Source organism: Cupressus sempervirens, chromosome 3, assembly GCF_028749045.1.
Source record: "Cupressus sempervirens isolate cs-2001-9-10 chromosome 3, ASM2874904v1, whole genome shotgun sequence".
Taxonomy (NCBI): domain Eukaryota; kingdom Viridiplantae; phylum Streptophyta; class Pinopsida; order Cupressales; family Cupressaceae; genus Cupressus; species Cupressus sempervirens.
This window is the reverse complement of record NC_143120.1, coordinates 611,594,121-611,618,314: the sequence shown is the minus strand read 5'-3', so window position 1 is coordinate 611,618,314 and position 24,194 is coordinate 611,594,121. Positions and strand designations below refer to the sequence as shown.

Here is a 24,194-nt window from a genome sequence, read left to right as displayed (position 1 = left end):
ATCAAATTAAAACATGAGATAGATTATTTTGGGCATGTGTTACTTTGTGACATGTAATGTATTTGGGAAGTATAAGGACAGCCAGAAACAGTGCAAGAGTTATGGAAGAGAATATTAGACACAACTCGTTACCGATAGTGAACATACAATTGTTGGAGAACAAGGATTATGAGCAATTAAAATAATTACGAGTTCTGCTAAGCTATCAGAGACTTTCTAGTGAATGGAGGAAACGTCGAGTGTGGAATTCTTATGTTACTTGACAAGTTGTCCCAACTAGTGTTTAAAGGAATAATTTTCTTTGTGGGTTTGTTAAATGCCTTAGCTAACCTTGTATAATCCAATGATGGGGTTTATAATATGTTGAATATATTAAAGGCAAGGGCTAATCGAATATTTATCGCTATTCACCTATAGATTTGAGTGATATATGTACTAGTTTGTAGTGTGCTTGGAGCAAAGGGATTTTTGGTTATTTCATTAGCGTGAATCCTCTCTCACACAAAACCAAAAACTATGAAAATGTAATGTGCAGAATTTATGAGTATAATTTCCGTAGTTGTAGATTCTTCATGTTTTGGAAGTGACAACTTATCAACCTCTGTTATTTTCCGAAGTAAAAGTAGACGTGTTGAAGATCAATATTACAGGGAGATTATAGTTGGTGTGTCAAGTCTTTATTCAAATTGAGAAACGGATGAGGACAACTGCCATAATTGAAGATGAGAGTTTTGCTGAATAAGACAATCATTAGGATCAAATACACATACTCAGTGTGAAGTGGTAATTCATCTGTAGCATTAGGTGTGCAATTCTCTAGCTAGTTGAAGAAGCCTGGGTAATAGCAATCGACAACCGTATACCAGCTGTGTGACTGATTTTGTATTAAGACAAGTTGAGGCAGTAGGGCATTTAGTGTTTGTCGTATATCTCCAGCTGCAACAAAATATTATTCTAGTCTATCTCTATGGTGGAATAATTGTAGTTCTCATAAAGGGGTGCATACTAAGTATTGATTGATATATATACTTCCTAAGTTGTTGAAGCTTTTTTTTCATTGGAGGTGTTTGCCGCAAGCACATAATTTTGAAAAAAGTGGGGATAAATAAACAATTCTGCAATGTCAGCTATATTGATGCAAGAAAATAAAGAGAGAATACAAGCTCCAATTGCTTTCATGAGTATATCATTGAAGAATCAAGAACTAAGATACTCACAGATTGAAAAACATGCATATACAGTGGTTAGAGCCCTTAAAATTTTTAGGTTTTATGTGTTACATTCTCATTCAGTGATATATGTGCCAGATTCTATAGTAAAAAGTATTTGGACACAACAAGAAGTTGGTTGTAATAATAGAGGAGTGTGGATAGCAAAAGTCCAAGAATATGATATAGAAATTAAGCCAACTAGACTCGTAAGAGGTAATGTACTCTGTAAAGCCTTGGTAGAAGATCAACAATTCAAAGAAGAAGATACTCCAAAAGTTCTTATGGTAAGTCTTTAGGATCCCTTGTTCTCAAACATTGCTTATTTTTTGACATATGGTGAATGCCCTGATGGATTGACTATCAAGCAAAGGAGAGATCTAAAAATTAAAGCCTTGAAATATGTAATTCATGACGATGTCTTCTAGAAGAGAGCTATTGATGGAACATTTGTGAGATGTGTGGATAAGGAACAGTTGATGAAGTTGTTAAGAGCTTTTCATGATGAAGCATGTGGAGGACATTTTTCTAGCGCTGTCACTGCATTCAAAATTCTGAGACAATGTTATTATTGGCCTGGTATGTTTAAAGACACATATAAGTGGGTGGCTAGTTGTGAGAAATGCAAGATGTTTACTGGTAAAACTCGGTTAGCTGCTTTACCTCTTAGGCCAGTGGTAATTGAAGCTCCATTCCATCAATGGGGTTTAGATTTTATAGGCCCAATCAATCCTCCTTCTAGTCAAGGACACTCATATATATTAACTGCCACAGATTATTTCAGTAAATGGGTTGAAGCTAAGCCAATGAAGAAGACTTCATTAGAGGTAGTATGTGATTTTCTCAAAGAACATATTCTGATCAGGTTTGGAGTTCCTAAGAAATTGATAATGGATAATGCATCTTACTTTTCCTCTTCAGAAATCATTGAGTTTTTCTATGATAATGGTATTCAAGTTGGACATTCCTCTGATTATTTTCCTCAAGGAAATGGGCACGCTGAGTCTAGTAATAAGAACTTGATGGGTGACGTCCCGGTGCTTCACCCCTTCGAACATCACCTAGATCCAATCAGTGTTAAGTGTTCCATTTATTCTCATGAGAGATGGATTCATGTTGAATCACTACTCATGAAACATGGGTCAATGAGTTTGACTCAAAAATCACACAGTTAAATCCTGATAGCAATATCACAATAAGAACCTGATTAATATTTTGAAAAAATTTGTCTCAAATAATCAGAAAGGTTGGCACAAGAAGATTCATGATGCTTTATGGGCTGATAGGACTACACCTAAAAGAGCTATAGGTATTTCACTATTTGAATTAGTCTATGGAGTGGAAGCTAATTTGCCATTACCTTTAGAACTTGCTGCATGTAAATTAAAGACTGTCATTGAAGAAGACGTTTTCAAAGATGGATTAGAGAAGAGAATCATGTATCTCACCAAGCTGCAAGAAGAAAGGGAGTTTGACAAAATTACCGAACACCAAGGGAAGGTAAAAAAATTGTTATAGAAGGTGATTTGGTGTTGTTATAGGATAAGAGACATGAGTCAAGAGGTATGCATACCAAGTTTCAATCCTTGTGGAAAGGGCCTTTCTAGATTATTCAAATGAATCAAAATAATTCCTTCAAGTTGGCATATCCCACAGGAGAAACCTTGCCATGTTCTTATAATGGGCAGGATCTGAAGTTGTAACAAATGCAAAATTGAAAACAGGTAACCCCTGCATAGTAGCTAGATAGGTAAGTTTTCCTTTCATGTTGTTTGCTTTAGTTTAGTTGTTTGCTTTCTTAGGTAGTTTGTTGCTGTTTCCTAGTTTAGTCTGTTCTTTTTTGTCTTCAAGTTGTCACCTTCTGTGCAGAGCCAAAGATTGCTAGAGTTCTTTCAAGCATTATCATGCTTAAATCCCTAGACAGAGCCAGTTGTTGCCCAAGTTTCAGTTTATATTTTTGCTCTAGGGTTTTGAGTTAAGTCAAGTGTCAATTTCTTGAGTCTGAGTCTAGATTGCCTATAGGATGATCTTTCTTCTCATCATTGCTTTGAGCTAACCTAATGCAGGAAATCATGTGAGCAATGCATCAGTCCAAAGCTAGGTGATTAGGGTTTGGAGGGTTTTTTATGCATTATTTCGATGAGAAGAAAGTTTAGATATTCTATTAATTCATATTTTCTTGTTCTTAATGATGTTGAAGACAAAGATTCATGTTGAGAAGCAGTTCTTCATGAAAGCATTTCTAAAAATATCTGAGCAACCCTAATTCTGTGGTCAAGTGTTCCATTAAAGATATAATGCAGGTAGAATGAAGAAATCACACACATATACAGAGCAAATGTAGTAGAGAACATCGAAGATTGAAGCTTAACGATGATATACAGATTATGAGAATAAGTCAGAAGCAAGATTAGTCGAATCTTACATAGAGTGAGCACTCAAGAACGTAGAAATGGCAAAGAACACGGTCAAAGGTGGCAAAGACCAAAGTTTGAAATCGAATCGACGAATCAAAACACGTCTGATCGTCCAAATCACCAAGTTGAAAAGTCACTAAATGAAAGAATGCATGCTATTGGCTAGTTGAAAGTCAAATGCTTACCTATCAGATCGGGTCCCATTAAAATATTAAACGAAAAGAGAATGCATTCAACCGTTGGGTCTTATAAGATTGACATCCATCGCTTTCCCACTTTTCAAAGTTGCTCGAAGTTTAGACAATGCGAGGAAGTGACAACATTACATGTGTACATGGAGGGACCCATTCTATTCCACACAGTACAATTCAGTCATGAAGTTCGACGAGGTACAGACAAGCCAACATCAAATTCTTCGCTCAATAAGGTATTGCCACATATATGCCATGATGCGCCTAGTTGGAAAATGGACCCAGACACCGCAAATTAAACAACGAAGTTACAGTCTTTTTCGCAAACCGTTAGATCTTACAAGATCTATGGATGTCGCTTTTCCGCTTTTCAGAGATGCTTGAGGTTTAGACAATGCGACAAAGTAATGATTCGACATGAAGAGCAATGGGGCTAGATTCAGTTTGTGAGCCGCAAAAGATAACTGTCAGAATTAAGGTCAAAGTGGCGTGCTATGAGTGGTCAGATTCTCTGACAATGACAGAGGTGGGTCAATTTTGTAGGATCATCCAATTTCACTTGATCTACAACACTTGCTTTCCCACTATTCGAAGATGTGCAAGGTTTAGACAATGTGGGAAAGCGACAATTCAACATGTGTCTCGTTGGGCCCATCACATTCCATGAAGTACACTCAGAATCTAGTCACGAGGTGCCAACGAAGCAAACTAGTCTAATGTCAGATCTTCCAAGCAATGAAGTAATACCACATCTATGCCACGATGTGTTTAGTTGGAAAAGGGGACCTGCGGAGGAAGTCATAAAGGAAGGTCGTAATTGTGATCGTTAATTTAAGATCAACAGTCAGAGTTCAAAGATGTAGTGATCATTGGAATATGAAATATATGGATTTGGCGTGAAACGACATGAAATGAAGAATAAATGATTTTCTATACGATTTTCTGAGATTGCATGAAGATGAACAGTCATGGTGTGTTTTCAGGAATATCATGGATTCAAAATCATCAATAGAAGGGATACCACGTGCTCATATCACGATACATATTGGATACTTTTATATTTTATTCTCATTTTTATGTGACTGTTGCTCTATCAAAATTAAGAAAGAATAATAGTAAAATATAAATGTAACCTCATTTGATAATGAAAAGGTTGGCAAACTTGATGGTGAATTGGTTTGTAATTCCATTTACCCTATTTGCTTGTCATGTTCTATTGCCCATGCATAGATTAGTTCTGCATTAAGAGTTGAAAGACAATCATAAGTGATTCTGTGATAATCATATGGATTCCATTTCATTTTGGTGATTACAGTGAAGATAATTCCATTTACTTTCTTCACATATGGTTATGTTTCCTCTCTTGCTGGTTTCATATTGTGTTAAATAGTTTCATTGGGAATTGAAGAATAGATGTGTATGAATCTATTGGTAACTTGTTGAATTCCATTACATCCAAGCCTAATAGTCAAAGCAATTTCATTTGCCCCTTTATGTGCATTTCTTCTTCTCTTCCTCTTTTTGCATATAGATGGTTAACCTGCATTTAGAATAGAAGTAAGAGTTAGAAAGTCCCAAGATCATCTATTACAGTCATTCCATTGAGTGTGATAGGTTATCCAAAATCCATTTTGCCTGAATTGTTTGTGCCTACAAACAATTTGGTTATCTTTTACTGCTCTTAGGTTAAGAGCTTATAATGTCAAGACTTCTGATCTCATAAAAACATATTCATTGCATATTATTGCAAATCATAGGGAGTTGTACCTAATCAATTTAGAGGGCAATGATAAAATACATACACTGACCCATTTGTTGGTAAACATCCTTTTGTATCTCCAAGCATTGGGTATCAAAGAGTCAAGATTATAAAATCTAATAGGAGAACAAACTGTTAACCAACAAAGTGACATTATTTGGAAGTCCTCACTTCCTCATGATGTACACAGGGGGTAGGCCCATTAAAATCACATAGTAGTGAGGTATATTCATGAATCACAGTCCCTCTTAATTGCTACAATTTATTCATCATTGGATAATCCATCTTAACATGGTTTACTCCCTCTGAACCAATATGATCGATATAACTCAAGGTTGACCGACTCATATCCTCTACTTGCTCCCTCTCTTTCAAGGTTGTCTCTGATGAAATGTTAGGTTCCCTCTGAATCTCAATCTCCTTCTTCCTACAGTAACATTCTCGAAGGAAAAGATCAAGGCACATGACTCTTATAGTGTATACAAAAAATACAAATAAGATAGAGATTTCATTTATTAAATAAAATAATCAAGGATAATAAATAATTTTGTATAATAATATAAGATCATTCCAATGCAATATAGATAAATATCTAAATTAAAGATATACTTTAATTTATATTCATATATTCATAAGAGTGTATATTACTATCTTGTTGCACATCAACTAATCCTCTTACATTTAATAACATTTGTGATTAGACTTCACTCTTGAATACCCGATAATAATAATATCGAAAAAAATTTCATCTCTATCATCAAAAAATATAAATATCTTATTCTGATTGTTTAAAATAACATTTATATTTATATTTATATTCAATATTGACTATTATGAATTATTTCACATACCTAATAATATTATTAGAATTTTGTTCCAAAATAATATTATCATAAACATTAACATAACTTAATAAATAGATTATTTCAATTGATACTCTTCCAATTAAATAATCATACATACCTTATAGAAGTTATACTTACCAATGCATTTACCTCTGTTTCTTTAAACTGCATTTATCTTGTTTTATCTCCCTTTATTGTGAAATTATCCTCCCAATACATGGGGTCCTTTATTATTTCCGTGTGGGGCCCATAGTTATCTCTTCCTTTTATTTTATCATTCTTATATGGTTTATAATCTTTGGTGATGGTGTGCTCGTTCGGATCGCACATATAAAATCTCCATATTGACATCCCTTTGCTTATTATTTTTATTGGACACTCATGCTAATGAAAACTCTCTTTGTTTCATTTATTCTATCAACCAACACACATATGGAAATATACAGCTTCAATAGATGTACATGTCCAACCTGCAACAATATGTATTGTTATTTTAGACTTGTTTAAATTTCCATGTATCTCACACCATTTGAATGAAGGAATATGTCTTACATAGAGTTGCCAATATTCGCATAGAAGATCATGCTTCTATCAATTCTTGGTATGTGAATTTCAACCAGCACGATTTTGACTGTACTTTTCATCAGTAACTCTTCATACACCAACTGCATGAGATGTCGCCTGCTATGGAGCTTGAAGATTGGCCTTTGTAACAAATCACACCCCTTTGGTTTTAGAAGATTTCAAACTTCTCCAATCCTTGACTAAGTCCTTTGACTCGTGCCTTATATACGAGGTTATGAAAAAATAGTTTTCAATTTATATTTTTTTATCTCCATGGGTGCCTGTGCTCTGTTCAAAAGTCTTTGCACGCCTTTTTAAAATTTTCTGATGAATATGCAAAATCTTTCCCCAAGGTTTGCATAATTAACGTTTACTGTGCTTACACAGCTTTGATGCTTCAAACCAATTGAATTTTGCCTTTCCTATCATATGTCTTTCGGGAGTTTTCTGAATGTGAAACATTGGTAGATATTCATATTAAATCTTCCTCTCAATTCGACGCCTATCTACCCGTAATGATCTTTGTATATTCTTTATACTTATAAATAACGTTGGTAGATAAAAATTCCATTCAATGCTTGATGGATTCGTTGTTTTGTACCTTGTGGGTCTCTATACATTTGCAGTGTGGCTTTGATACCATGTTAGTTTTGGAGGATCGTTGCAAATGTACTAAGCACTGCCATGTATGGTATGTGCTTTCCAAATGACAGCGGTCCTCTTGTATTTGTATGAGTAAACCAAGCGAAGAGACATGTCCCTCCATGGGATATGTCTATTCATTAATATAATTAATATAATGGAGAAATTAATTAAAGTTTTATATATATATATATATATATATATATATATATATATATATATATATATATATATATATATATATATATATATATATATATGAATCATTGTAATTATATTTCTCTTTGATTTCACAAGTTTATTCTACTAAAGCTACCAAAACATCAACATTGGGTTCTTGTTTAACCAAAGTGGATCAGTCTTATTGGAGGCTCTTAAATTGGGCATTACAACCTTCCATGACTACCTTAGTCTAACATAGGTTAATGGAACATCCATGTGAAGAGGTGAGCTTAATGGTTGCCACTTGTTTGAGTGATATCATCAGAATAACAGCTCCTATTGTTCCCTATAATGATATCATCTTGAAGAATGTTCTACAACAAATCGTGGACAACCTATGTGGATTTCATAATGCCACAAGCCCTACTTTTGGTAGACAGGGTAAGATCGCAGAACTTATGGCAAAGGCCGGATTTTTTATCATAATGTTGGATCTCCATTTTGAGCGAATGACGCTACAAATGTTTCAATGCTTCTTAAGGGAAGTTAGGAAGCATCATCCAAACAAAGTGAAAACTTGCATAAAAACAATCACGTCTTTAATTCTAGACGAGGGTGATGATGTATGCAAGCAATTAAAATCACTCTTGCTGGCTATATGGAGGAAGGAAGATAGAATCTCACCCATGGCTTACGAGCTTGTAAAAGAAATAATTGAACATAAATTTGACATGTTCAAGGAATTTATGTCTGAGCATGACTGAGATCAGTAGGCATACATGTTACATGTTCTTCAAATTTGAGCTAGAACCAAATGAGAAAAGAACAACTTTGTTTTACTTGCAAGCATGCTTGATCACTTGGTCACATTTGTGAGAAGAATAGGGAAAGAGTCAGTTGAAGAAGCACAAATCTAGCTTTGAGGCGGTTGAGAATTCCATAGTCCAACTTCAACATGATGAAATCCATGAGAGGGAACCACTTATGGATAATGGTGAGGATTATACTAGCATCTTATTTGGTGAATTGGAATTGATTATTGACAAGCCTTTTCATGAGAATATTTATCTACAAGATGTTTCCAAAAATGGAAATGAACTCTCCCTGAGATTGAAATATTTGAAAACCATAGCATCATAGTTGAGTCAATACATCTTGAGAGGGAGAATAATTCTAAAATTTGTGCAACTAAAAATGAATCTAGTATCCAAGAAACTAGAGTAATATGATGTTACAATAGGGGCTGATGTGAAGAACCAATTAGAAAATCCATTTCAAGTCGGTAATTTTGGAGCTTATAATTTAGAGGATAAGCTAAAGGTATCAAATAACATGGTCATTGCAGCATTAGTGCATTTCAATAACACCCATAAAAACATTGAAGAAACCATGTGGGAGGTTAATAATGTTGAAAAGGAGAAGGGAATAATGAATGGAATCAATAGTGCATACCTTCACACTCTCAAGAAGGCATTAGAAAGGCTGAAATCAGACTACTTGAAGTTTCTCAAAGATAGGGATATAGTTATCAAACATGGTGAAGATAAAGAGAAGGAGATAGATGAGCTATGTCTCCAACTAATTATGACACATTACTCCTTATATCAAGCTGAAAATCAGAATTCTATTGAAACCATTCACAAGGAAGATGAACAAAAAAATTGAACTATGGATATGGCATAAATTGTTGAAAGAATCAATACCATTTGTAAGCATAAAAACTAGAACAATGTTTCCACCATTCCTCATCCTAATGAGGCACACTTTGCTGGTGAAGACCATAAAGACCAGTAAGAAGTCAAAAATATAAGTTTTGATTTTTACAACAACAGTAACATTATCTCACCATATGACGAGGTAGAATATGAATCACATGACTTAGAAAACTATGTGTGGAGGTGATCATTTCATTGATGGAGATGTTGATTGTAGTGATGATAGTTATGGTGAAGCAGATAATTTAGAGTTGTCTGTTGTGTGCCTTGGGGGTTTTTGCAAATTACCTAGAGATTTATCACCAAGTTTTTACTATATGGCAGTTGCCTACTTATTAATTGGTGATTTTATCCTTCTACACACTCTAGCTATCAGTGGTTGCCGTGCTTGGACTATTAGTGCATTTTCAGATTTGGCTTGGCCTACAAGGGTTAGTGAGTTGCATGTAAATGAGTGGAAACTACACATGTTGCAATATATCCCATATGAGATGTTTCCCTTTTCAGTTCAACGACATATTGGTGATAACATTGTCACTCTTGATGCTGATCCAAGCTATGATAATGACAGCTTGAGTCATGATGAGTTGGTTTTGTTGCATATGGGCAATGCGTTGGGCATCTATTTATTCAATTGGCTGATTCAAGAGGTTGGAGATTCATCGATCATCTATTTCTACACCCAGGACCGTGTTGATAGGTTGGTTTGGGATCTAGGTGTTAATAGGATGTATGTTTTGCATTTTGTGGATTATGTTGTGATGCTATACAGTTAGAGATTTATGATCAAAGTTGCACAGTCTACAGTCACAGTGGAGATTAAGAGATTGACATGGGATCCAGGGATCTAGTGATCACAGTCTCGACTTTAGAGTTACTAGTATGGGCCACAGTGATGATAGCATATGGATATGGAACCACGGTATTGGTTTATGGACTCATGATTGCTTGAGGGAAAGTAATCTTGAGGAGGGAGGACTTGTAATGCCCCTTTTTGGGACATTAGGAATTCTGAAGTTAAACTCATAAAATATTAAATTTGACTTATGAGAGTTTAAAGAAAATTATTAACGGGTCAAATAAATATTGTAGAGATGACAAGAAAGAAGGACGAAAGACAGAGATGTGGAAACTGAAGAGTCACAATTGAGTGCATTAAAAGAAGGAAGAGAGACTCATTTCATGCATTCTTGGATTATTGTTTGTTTGGAGAATTTGGGTTTCTCTTGAAGAAACATTGGGAGAGTTTACATCTTCTGTTTTAGACCTGAGGATGCAAAACTTCAGTCCATTACTGGTGGATTGGACATAGCCCCAGTTCATCACTGCAGTGGATTCAAGACAGAGTTCACATTGGGTTTACAAGTTCTTTCATATGTTTCAAATCTAACTGTTATTGTTGTTTGTAAAGATTAGAATGTATGCATGTTATTGTATTGCTGATTTATAATACAATAGCAAATCTGATGTTTCAAAACTGAATATTTTAATGAGCATTATTGGTTCATTTGCTGCTTTACATTTCTCGTTGGGTTTGCACGAATTATCTATTATATGATTAAATCTGTTTATGAGAAAAATTGGTATAATGTCCATTAGGGATATTACAGCTTGAGGGAAAGCAATCACTGGGAAGGGCCCACTATAATGTCCTCATTTTTTTGCTTTCCTAAGCAACAATTATTTTCAAAGATTAGCTTATTATCAGTGGTCCTCGTAGGCTAATGTGGTGATTATGGGGTCCTTTTGGGGTGATTCAGGGTTATTCAACTTACCCTTTGGGTGTCCATTTTAGAGTTCATCTTAGTGCATCGGTTTATTTGTGGGTTGTCTTCCATAGGTCTTTTAGGCTCTATTTTTACACTATTTTTTGTAAGTTGAATGGATGTTTGGGTTCATATTGTTTATGGTAAAGTCGGGTAATTAGAGGACATGTTTTATCAAAAAAGTTGGCAGGATCGGTTATTGGTTTGATATTTGACATTTAATAGAGTCTAATGATTTAATTTAATTAATTAATTATCTTTATGATTAAAGGGGATATAAGGGGTCAAGTGTGCATTTAATATATTAATGTCAAAGTATTTAATTATTATGCCAAATGGGGTGCTAACATATGGAGGTGTAAGGATATTAAAGTGACTATATATTAGTGAAGAAATTGTATGAAAGGGTCACCTAATTATTATTTCCCATATGCAAGTTAAATATTATAATATGAAAAGTGAGAAATTTTAAAAGGGTTTCCGGAAACTTTGTAACAAATTGAGGAAGTCATTTTATATGCTTGGTTTCTTTTAATTTTTCTCTCTAAAATGTTTGGGAGCTTTCCTTTCAATACAGGAAATTCGAGTACAAATACTCTTTGAGTTTCTCAGTAGTTTGGATGGAAACCCAAATTCATCTTATGTTGTGAACTCATCTAGAAGTTATTGTTTTGCTCATTATCAGATTTCTAGAGGTTTCAACTAGTAATCTGTTTGGAGGGTTTGACAGGTCTTGAAGATAATTGCAGTTTTGATCATGGAACAACATTAACATTCATTTGGCATCATTATCATGGTGTTTTGACAAGGGTTAATGGACTGAATTAATTTAATGTTGCTAGAGCTAGGGTTTCAAAACCCCAATTTGGTGATTATTGTAATTTCAAAAAAGGATTTGACATATTTTGGTAATGTTGGAAATTGTTCAGCTAGGGTTTGGAGGTCAGATTTATATATCAGAATTCCAAGAGCCATTTGCTGCCTATATCAGTTAGCCACTTCATATTTGATCACCATTTAAGGCAGCCGTGCCCTCCACTTAATATTAGACCTCTATTTATGCATCTGGGTACATGTGCAATCATTTTGATTATTATAACCGTCATATTTGAAAGAACTTGTTCGTTGCTAGAGTAATATCAAACCCATTTCAGATCTGATATCATTTTATTTTTCACTGTTATTCAAAGAGAAATCTTAAATTTATGGTGTATTCATCATTTGTTTCCCACATTATTATATGTTTATCTATGATTTGGCATTGAAAACATATATCAAACACATATTCACAACTCATAATTCAGATTTCAGATAGTTAGCATGTCAATTGTTTGATGTAATGTCAAACAGACAAATGGAAAATTCAGGTCAAAATCAGCAGGGTTTACCACATCCATAGTTTGCAAACTCTCCTAGTACTCTGTGAGTTGGCAAGTAATTACAAAAACCATAGGTGAGTACTTACAAGTTTAGTTCTTGCATTTTGTATAGATACAAAAAACCAGGTAAAAACATTGATGCAGGTAAAATGCTGGTTAAAATGTGTTTCACATGCTGTTTTTGCTATAAAACCTTGCGTTTTCTCCTTTGATGTCAATTTTAGATTTAATACATTTTGTAACTGAATTGTAAAAATAAAATGTTCCTTTAAGAGATTTTATGTTTTAGTTCTCTCTAAATTGTTTTCTCTGAGTTTTTTTCGAGTTGGAATTTTGGGCTTGCCGAGTGCTCTTTGAGTCCGAGTCTGCAAGATATGCCTACATCTACCTTCACCAACTTGGTCTCTGCTAAGAGACTACACCAAATTGAAAAAATAGCAGACTAAGTAGGATATCTCACCTCCAAAACTCCAATCTCCCATTCAAATTCAAATTTGGTATTCACAAACAAGAATAAGATGACTGATGATGATGAAGATCACCAAGAGGCCTATATATATATATATGAGATTGCTCTCATTCAAAAGTTGCAAGTTGGCCGAAACATAATTTGAAATGACTGGCTCAAAGGTGATACCACAATTTGAAACAAGGATCAGGCCCAAAGGTAACATGCACAAAGAAATGCCCAAAGATTGATCGCCTTGCAAAGCAGGACTAATAACCTATGGGGATCATATTGGCTACATACATGAAATAGGAAATGGGACACATTAAGGGAGAGGGACATGACTAGTATTTAAAAAGTGACCTTGTTGATAGGCTATCGAATCCTTTCTTGGTCAAAGTATCTTTGATCTAGATTTGTTATCCGTACTGCCGATTTCCTCTCTCTATTTGATATAAACAAGATTTTGTACTTTGACAACACATGCTTGATTGGCCCACCACAGGCTTTGATACCTTGGCCAGTGATCAGCTGAGTATTGAAGCTCCTACAGTTATTTTGGCACTTGTTGCAATGCCAAAGTTAACCCCTACGTCCAAACAGTTGCTCAACCATCCTCACATATTCTTCAAAACAACAAAACAAACTGATTTTGAAAGCCCTAGCCAATCCCTGGTCCACATAACTTAAACTCAAATTTATTTTAGATTATACTTCTATATACATGTTTTGAGAGTCAACAACAGAAAAATAATAATGTAACACGAGGATACAATTACTTGTTGAAAAAATGAACAAGACATCAACTTTAATTGAACAAGGACCCATCCCCAGTACAAATTAGTTTGGGTGTGGATTGGGTTTGAGTAAATCCACTAGCACAACTCAAATGTTGTCCAAATAAGCAGATAGCATGTGAGAAACAAGGTAGTGCAAATAAGCTTGTGGTGACAAAAACATGCAATAGAATATCCAGTTCGATTAAGGATTAACCTCGCTAACAAGCAACATGATTTGCTCTTCATTCATTTCCCTAAGCATTTTTTTTAGATTACGGTAAAAGCAGGTTTTGAAGGGACCCCGAAACCCTTTAACAAAAAACAAAAAGATAAAGCAAGACAACCCAACCAGGAAAAAAACTTGCAACAAATTGAAGAACAGTATCAAAATCAGGTTTTACAAGGACCTGAAACCACTAGAAAAGTCCAAAAACAAACTAACCCAGGTTTTACAGGGACTTAGAACCACAAACAGTCTAAACTATAAAAAACCAGAAACCAAGACTAGAGTCCCCAACCAGCGACCAATACCAGACAGGCACCAAACCAGAGAACCCACTCCAGTGCCACTATTGCAGCTCCAGGATCAATTTAGCTGCTTCCTTACCAATTGCAGCAGTCTCTTGAATGGAAACAACATCCATAGTAGCAGCAACTTTCATAGTACTCTTCCTCAAGCTCTGCCTTGTTCTTTTGCTCGGACCCTCAACCGAAATGATATCTTCATTCGCCCTTTTGCCCAGGCTTGCAGCGGCTGCCCAAATACTCGAGGTGACCTGTTCCATCTTAGTGCTACTCTCCTTGATTAACATTGTGAGGTTCTGCTCATAGTTGTTAAGTTTGTTAGGGATGTCTCCCATCTGTCCTTCCATATGACTAAGTTTAGCATTGATAGTATCCAGGTTATGTTGCAGAATTTCCACCTTTTTCTTCAAACCCATTATTTCATTGTAGATCCAAGAATCAACCTTGAGACTGATGTCGGCTTTCTCCTTAGCAGAATGCAGGAAGGTAAGCATGGTATCCCTCTGCATAGCATCACAATCATCTTCAGCAGTCTCGTGTGGGGGGGAGCAGACATTGTCATTGATATCCTCCATTTCCGTTTGATCCTCCTTTTGACCCTCGACATAGTCCTTAGGATGAGTAGAGTCCTTCCTTTTTTCTTCCTCTATCCCCTTAACAGGAGAAGTAGTAATAGCCGTATGGTCCTCCTTATTCTTCTCAATAGGATTCTCGATAGTGTTATCTTCCACTTTATTACCCCCACTAGAAATAACCTGGTTACCCTCATTGTTAGATTTACTCTGTTCAAAATTACCTTCACTATTGTTTTCCTCTTTTCCTTTTTCATTATTATCTTTAGTCTCCGGATACTCGTCCAAATTAGAACTGATCTCTCCAGTTTCAGTATCATCCTCATCCTCAGGTTTCCAATTCTCACAGCTTTCCGAATTATCAGTCTCAAACTCCTCATCCTCAAGAACTTGAGAGGCAGAGGGTTTCAAATTCAGGGCATTTTCTTTACCTTTAACAGAGTCACCCTTCTTACTCTTAATGGGCTCTTTCTTCTTGTCCTTAGAGGGAGTAGAGGCAATGTGCTTATTTTTACAATATCCCTCAATAAGAAGGATCAAACCTTCATGAAGAATGGGTATGGATTCCTTTTTCTTATGGGCTTCTAAACTATTAAGTAAAGAAAACCGCAAAAAGAAGGGGAAAGATATTCTATCTTTATATCTGAAATGATTTAAAAAAACAAAATGACATTTATGAACTCTTTTATTTCTTCCATCAAGTATGAAATACTCACGGATGCAGCAGAGAACATCCCTCCAGATCTCCTTTATCTGGTTCGCATCAAAGAAATCACCATTCTTTTCCAGAAGCTTCTCCTCTTCTTTCGTTTTCGAAAATTTTTTGTAGGCTGCATTTGAAATACTAGTTTGCTTAGTGAATTTTATGCCCACCGTAGGAAGCCCCGTGATCTCAGCAATAAACTCCTTCGTAAGTTTCATAGTCACACCATGGAGAGTGACTTTGTCATTGGACCAGTTCTTAAAGAAAGCCGTAGTGATGTGTGGCTTAAAACCATTGAGTCGCTCCATGTAACGAGTCACTTTTCCTTTATGCAGAATTTTCCAAACATCCTTGCGAGCCTTCCATGCCTCATAGTTTTTTGGTTCTTGTTTGCGCGGTTCGCCCCCCATCAGCAGAGAATAGTAACATTCAAACCAGAAAAACCAGACGCATAGAAAGAGAGGGTTAGAAAGAGATCTGTTTTTCTTCCCACCAAAAGAGACACCTTTGTTCGGAGAAACGTGCGAACACCACGTCGCATTCATTTGAGTGTACTTCATAGGGGATGAAAGTCTGGCAATAATTTGATCACTCTACGAAATCATTAACTTTCCAATCTTTTCATATCTTACCCACCTGCGCATGGATAGCTTCATAATGAATAATTGCTTTGAGATCAACTTGATTAGTTAATTCATCGGTCCACCTCACCATTTGCCCTGTTAGGACAGCATAGTTGGCAACCCAATCAGCAGCACCGTTGGCCTCCCGAAAGGTATGAGATATGACAACTTTTTCAAATTTTTGAATAAGGTATTTAATCTCCTTGATAGTGGCCTCTATTGACCATGAGATAGCACTTTTATTATTAAGGATGTTAATAATATTTAAAGAGTCACCTTCCAACCATAATTTTGGACATCCCAAATCCACTGCAATTTTCATAGTATAAAGGGCCGCCGTAGCTTCAGCAATGTGACTATTAGTCTGACCTATAGGGATAGCTATAGCATCTTTAACTATTTCCATATGATCTCTCAACACACCTCCACAACCTGCACTCCTCGGATTTCCCTTAGCAACACCATCAAAGTTTCCTTTAATCCAACCATTCGGAGGGGAACTCCAAGTGACATTCAATCTTGGGTTATCAGTTTGAGTCTTAGGGTTTTCAGGAAACATAGGATTATCAATAGGAAAGGTTTGATCAGATATTTTCAGAGATCTGAAATTCTCCTTACAAGCTCTAATAATATTCTGACCAAGCACCCATACAGGAACCTCTCTGTTTCTAAAAATTCTATTATTCCTTTCTTTCCAAATACCCCAGCAGAGATGAGGCAGAGTAATTTTCCATAGAAATTGAACATCATAATTCTTAGACGGGCATTTCCAGCTTTTAAAAGAAGATTCCACATTGTTATGATGAACCCAAGTCAAGTTCCAATACATTAGGATCTCAGTCCAAACCATCTGGGAATAAGAGCAGTTCAGAAACAGGTGGTCTCTATCTTCAAAACCATTCTTACATAAAATACACCTATTCACCAAATTTATACCTCTTTTCTGCAAGTTATCAAGGGTCAGAATTTTATTTTGAAGTAGGACCCAAAAGAAGAAATTAATTTTAGGAATGAGACCCTTAATCCAAGCCTGAGACCACAAGGGATGATTTTCCTTCTCCTTAGAAGCAAAGAGAGAAGAAACCTTGTATTACCCGCTAGGATCAGCATACCAAATAATCTCATCCTCAAAAGAAGGGTGGAGAGAAACAGCATTGAGAGATAATTGGATGTGATAGAAACTTTGATCAATGTCCTTCAAGTTAACCCAGGAATCATTCTGCCAATAATGACTAACAAGAGTGCCATATCTCTGCTTGCATAAGTCAACTTGATTCAGATCTTGAACATCTTCAATCAGGGGGTGATCCTTAAGCCAAACATCTTCCCAAAAACTCACCCTAGACCCATTGCCAATTTTCCAAGAGCACCCTTCTCCAAGCATTTTCTTAGTACCCTGCACAACTCCCCAAATTGAGGAGGGATGAATAACATCAGCAGAGGAGAAGAAATCAGGAAGAGAAACAGAATTAGGGAGGTACTTGTGTTTCCAAATGGTACTCCATTCTTTCTTCTCATGGAACACATGCCATCCTTGTTTAGCTAGAAGAGCTTGATTCATACTTCTGATTTTCCGGATACCCAGACCACCTTCCCTGATCGGTTTACAAACATGATCCCAGGCAATTAAAAGTATTCTCTTTTTTTCCTCTGAACCAGTCCATAAAAAATTCCTTTGAATTTTATCAATAGCCTCAGCAAATTTAGTGGGGATTTTGAAGAGACTTAAGGCAAAAGTTGGTATACTTTGGAGAGAAGCTCTAAGAAGAATTAATTTACCAGCCTGGCTTAAAAGGTTCCCTAAGCATTTGTTGCTCTGCCAGATTCGTTCTTTTCACTTGGATTTGGATGCATCCTAGTCCAACTTTATTGCTACCTATCAATTTCATGGTTTTCATAGTGATTTCATTTCTTTAGTAAATATTAATAATTTTACCATTGAGTTATCATGAATTGTTCAATCTAAGCATGTGACATGTCATTGGATTAACTACTTCAATAAATATTATTGGCAAATATTTGTCCACTGTTTATATTGAATCGAAATTACTTGAAATACTTTCTAATTTCATTCCACCTGCAGTATTTCTCTTGTGATAATGGATTGCTTCCTTGATTTGTTTCACCCTCACCCTTCTTATATAAACTCTTCAAGCCAAAAAACAGTTTCATTATTATTGAAGTATTAGAAGAGTGATTGGGAGATTAATTTGCCAACTAGGAGAATCAACTTATCCAAAAATACAGCCTTCAACTGAGTCTCAAGTATCAAATGGAGTTCTTGTGGATAGGTCGTGTGTGATCCATGAACCAGAAGGATGTTCCTAAACTAGCTCATCAACAGTGGTTTTGATGGAGTTCAAGAGAACAATAAGGACAAATAACAAACTAAGCAAAGAAAATTAGAGAGAAACACCATCAATGAGATAAGATTACCGAGGAGGAACCCCTTGTTAAAAAACTCCAGCTGAAAATGTAAGGACAGTCTCACTTGTACTATAGATAACAGAACTACAATGGAAGAACAGCCCTCAAGCTAATGGACATAGTCTCCAAACAACAGAGAATTCCCTGACCTCTAGTAGCTCTCTTCCCTTACTATTGCTACGATGGCAATCTCAAATAACAGAGAATTCTCTACAAGAACTCCACTCGCAACTCTCTATGATGATAAAATAACAGTAAGAACATGGTCTAGCATATCCCCTCGGGGCATATAAATAAAATCATAGGCATCTAAATTTCGAAGAGATGAAGAAATTATGCTTGAAGAAAGAAAAATTGAGAAATTCTTAAAGTTTTTGAATGCCATAAATTCACTGCCTCTGACAGAGAGTTGTTTGCATTCTCTCTATTGTCTGGGTGCTTTTGATTAGTGTTCCCTCTTACACGTCTCCTAAACTATTTTAAAGTACGAAACATAAATCTAACTTGGTGAACAATATAGCATATAAATGTACAAGTTGCTGACGAGCAACTTACTGTGTTGCAGACTTGGAGGAACTAGGTACAATTAGAGGCATGCTTACTTTTGCTTTTTGAAATTTTATTATTTATTCACCGCACATATCATTGATAGCATTTTTAATTTTTAATTTGTTTGTCTAATTAGACACTTTATCATTCAATTACTTTTTGAGTTATAAATATTCATATTGTACTTTTTACTTTATTTGTTTGTCCAATCAAAACAATTTATTATTCAATTATTTTTTACAACTACAAAGTTTTCATCTATATTATATTTGAAAGAACTAATAATTCATAAAAATATATTTACCTTTATTTGTTTGTAATCAAAATAATTTATTATTCAATTATTTTTTGTAATTATAAAGTTTTCATCTATATTATATTTGAAATAATTCATAAAAATATATTTATTGACAACTGACTTGTTTTGTAGGACTTTCCATTTTTTTAACACAAAATACAACATATTATTTTTGAGACTATACATTTTATTATTATATAAAATTCATATTATTTTCTTCTATCAGCAGGAAGTAGACGTTTTGTGTTTTTGTTTTCAAGGGCTTCATTATATTTGAAGGCAATTTGACATTTTTACCATATATATCATGTTAATATTGACATGTTCATTATGGAACTACTCTATGAGATTTGGTAATAATATGAAATGTTTTTTCTATTGGCAATGCTAAATCAATGTGTTATATGCAATATTCACATAGTCTTTTAACTGACTCAAAGAGTTCGGATACTATTCTCTTTACACTAATTTAGCTGATAGGTTATTAAAATTACTTTTTTGGTCAGAAAATTGTCAGCTTTTGACTAGAAAACTGTCAGCTCTTGCCGTTTATTATTTTCCGACCAATTTTATCTCACTCCAACTTTAACTCTTGTTTTTTTCTTATTTATTTAATTTAATTAGCTATTATTTACACTATTAACTCTTGTTTTTTCTTATTTATTTATTTATCTCCATTTTTAACTCTTGTATTTAATTTATAAACTAGCATACCTAAAAATCTAATTCAATTTTTTTTATAAAATAAGCTGAGAGGTATCTAATTTCAAAAGAATTAATATAAATTTAGTAAATATTGTATTCAAATGAGCACAAAAGTTTTATGAATAAACTATTGTATTTGTTTTTATATATATATTATGCCTTGATATTAATACATAGAAGTTTTATGAGACTAGAAAAATTCAGCAAATCAAATTTAGAAAATGATTTATTTCACCATGTACAAAGTTAAAAAAAATCATATTACAATAAAAAAATGCATATTTCTATTTTGTTTTTCTGACATGTAAATGAATGTCAATTTTTTTTTTCAAAATAGAAGATGTTTACATTGAAGGTTGCTGCCACTGTAGAAAGCCTCTTGGCTTAATTAATTTATCTACATTATTAATCTTTATTTATTTTTCTATTTATTTAAAAATTTAATTAGTTGTTGTCTCTACTTTTAATTCATATTTTTCTTTGTTTTTATTTAGTCTGATTTTTAAAATTGATTGAAATTTTAGTTTTTAAATTATTTAAATTAGTTTAGTTTTTTTTTACTTTAAATATTAATTTTTAGTTTAGCGAATAGGATATTTGTAGGAGTTCCTATTTCTTTACTATATTTTTAAAGATTTCTCATATTAATTTTTTATATTAATTTTTGGAAATTTTTTAAAATAACAATTTTATTCATATATTTAAGCTTATTAATAGACTTTAAATTAGTTTAATTTTTGGTTTTAATAAATTCTTTTTAAAGTTTTAGTTTTTAATTTATTTTTAAAATTAGTTTAGTTTTTCAATTAAATATTAATTTTGAGTTTAGTAAATAGGATTATGATTAGGATATTTGTATGATTGAAGTTTTAGTTTTTAAATTAATATAGTTTTTTATTTAAATATTGATTTTTAGTTTAGCCAATATGATATTTGTGAGAGTTTCTATTTTTTATACAATTTAAAAATATTTCTCATATTAATTTTTCATAATAGTTTTTTTTACGGGATCGTTTTTAAATGATTATTTTTTCCATATATTATAGAACACTTAGTAGTCATCGGATATGGGTGATGCTCATAGAGGTGAAGTTTAGTTTTTAATTTTTATACTTATTTTAATTTATATTTTTTGCTCCACTTTATACGTGTTATTTTTTTCTTATTAGTTTTTCATAATGGATTTTTATGGGAATATTTTTTAGATGATAATTTATTAATATACAATAAATTAAATAATTAAATTTATTTATTTGATTTATTACAAAATTAAATTAAAATTTACTTAAAGTAAACACTTATCGGCTGATCGTTGCAAGCACAAAAGTTTGTGACTGCTAGTTCTAAATCAATTTGAGCGTTGAGGGTGGAATTTATCCTTTCTTTCACATCATAGAAATGTTACTAAAATAATAAAATCTCTAAGATTAGATTCTGAACAAAGGTAGAGAATCAATGTTCACAATAATCAATATAGAAACATAGGTTGTAGTTTGAGAACAATCTTTGTTTTTAACAATGTTAATTCAATATGTTGTATGAAACTTTCTTATAACTTCCAACTGCTCAAACAATTATTAATTTTGTTTCTTATTCTTGATTCAAAAGTGGTAAATTGACATAATATAGAGTTTCTAATCCCATAATATTTACATATAAATAGAAATCTTTTTTTTCCTCGACTTCTTGGAAATGTATATCAAAATGTCTTAAATGAGATTGCAACCAAGGTCAAGCAAGAGATCGTTAGGTTTAGGTAGCTTGGATAGCTATTCGTCCATATGTGATTAATTGGCAAATAACTATTAGAGTTACGAAAAATATTTGTTAATTAATTGACTCCTATAAGCCACTAGTAACTTATTGGTTATGTTGTTTTAATCGAGAAGCAACTAGAAACTTCTTGGTTAGGAAGCAACTAGAAACTTCTTCGTTGAGTTGTCTTTATCAAGAAGCATATAGAAACCTCTTGGTTAAGTAGTATAAAAAGGGGTCAAGAGAGGCCTTTGGAGAACAAACCAGAACATTTCATAGAACAACAAAAGTTGTAGAAGCATTTGCAGTGTTACCAAATGAGTTTGCAGTGATAGCAAACAGTCTTGCAGTGTTAGCAAGGGCGTAGTGATAGCATTGGGGACAGCAGTGGAAAATATCAATTGGAGAAATTAGGAGGTTGTTTGAATTATGTCAGTGAGAGCTAAGGAATTTTGTATCTTTTGATTTGTTGAAGTTAATATATTTTCCATCTGCAGAACTAGTTTTTCCTTAGAAGTTTTTCTAGGGACGATTTGTCAAAAAAATTGTATTTTTTGTGTTCTAAATTTCTTTCCGTATTTTATTGGTGAAATTGCAGTTGTGTTATTTTTGATATTAGCTGTGAATTGGTTTTCAGCAGTTTAATAATCGTTTGCGATAGGAAATTAATAATCAGTGACTGCAATAGTGTTAATTTTCACAAGTACATCACTGTATAGAACAATATGATACAATATATGTTGGATATTACAATTTGAGAGCCATCCATTTCATGATATTGAACGTGATTTCTCATTTTTGGATTTTATTAAAACTTGTAAACTTTTGTGCAGGATTATGAAAGTGGATCTGAATTTTCCTCCCTACCCAATAGTTTCTGATGCAGCCAAGGACCTTATTTCTAAGGTATGGATTTCCATGGCATTGATGCACCCATCCAAATACAGGAATAATTGAAAAGTATCTGAGGGATCAATTTATGCTGCAGGTGTTGATTAAACATTCTTGGCAGCGTCTTCCGTTAACAGGCCTTCTGCAACATCCATGGATAGTACAAAATGCTGATCCTCCTAGTGTATGAACATGCAGAGTGAGAAAGCTCTACATCCTTAAACACCCAATGATAACTTGTTCTACACAATTGGGTTTTGAACACCAGAGAACTTGAGTTATGTGATGATTCATATTATGATGATGTAAAAAAATTAATTACAGTTAGAAAAGCATGGTTGCGTTGAGTGTTATAGGTAGCTGAATTCACATTTACTAAAGTATCGAAAGTTATATGTTTTCTGCACGAAAGAACTCTTAAATTTTGTCCTAAACACCATGTACATAATGCATCTCGTTTATCTTCTTTACTCGCTTGCATTAAATCTTTTGCCTTGCAAGTGATAATATCTTTTACTGCAAAGTATCCAAATTTTAGTAATATTAAAACTTGCTTATCACTGCATGTTCTCTTTTGAAGGACTAAATCTATTTTAGACTAAAATTCTGAGAAATAATAACTCATTTCTGACGATTCTGTTAATGAGGAAGCTTCTATTATCATTTATTTTTTATAATTTAGAAATATGTTTTTTCTGATTTTTCATTGGTTAAGAGTAGGCTGAAAAATCTAATTTCCTTATAAACAAAATAGGAATTTTCCAACATTATATCAACTTAATAAATTTATTGGGACATTATACTTCATATCCACCAATGTTCTGGAAGCTTCGCAGATTGAGGCCGTTAGGAAAGTTCTGGAGCCCTGGATCGCAGTTGGGCATGTATCGACAAGACTTTGATGCCCTAAATTTTGTCCCGAATTTGCTTTTCTCTGTAAGACTGCCATTTTCGGTCCTGTTTAGCTTCAATCTAGTGGTTGCCAAGTACTTATGTGCTTGCCTGGAAGCAAAGGTGTGAAGCTAATTAGCTGTGTATTTATTTGTGAGCTATTACAAGCTACGAATATTGAATTGCAACGCATTGAAGTTCAAGTAGGCTAAAACTTATCTGCGACACATTCCAAAGATGGAGGCCACGTTTTGGATACAGAGCATCTGTCGAAGAGAATGATAATGATCAGGTACTCGGGCTGATTCTCCATATTTTTCATTTCCATTGTCGGCTGGCATTTTTATCCTATACTGGAGGTACGCTCAAAACTGCATTTA

The 24,194-nt window shown here is 33.9% G+C and overlaps 1 protein-coding gene across 4 annotated transcripts in view; it reads left to right on the top strand.

The window, feature by feature from the left end:
• Positions 1–23,393, top strand: part of LOC149568160 (serine/threonine-protein kinase Aurora-2-like) — a 110,005-nt gene extending 86,612 nt beyond the window's left edge. For 2 of the 4 annotated variants that reach the window (XM_089821164.1, XM_089821163.1), the window contains exons 8-9: positions 22,866–22,938; positions 23,021–23,393. In XM_089821164.1, the coding sequence (XP_089677290.1) occupies positions 22,866–22,938; positions 23,021–23,113 (166 nt within the window). In that variant the 3' untranslated portion in view covers positions 23,114–23,393. Of the gene's footprint in view, positions 1–11,999; positions 12,435–22,865; positions 22,939–23,020 lie in introns of those variants that run through there. The other 2 variants (XM_089821167.1, XM_089821166.1) reach the window with 1 other exon arrangement.
• Positions 23,394–24,194: the final 801 nt, after the last annotated feature.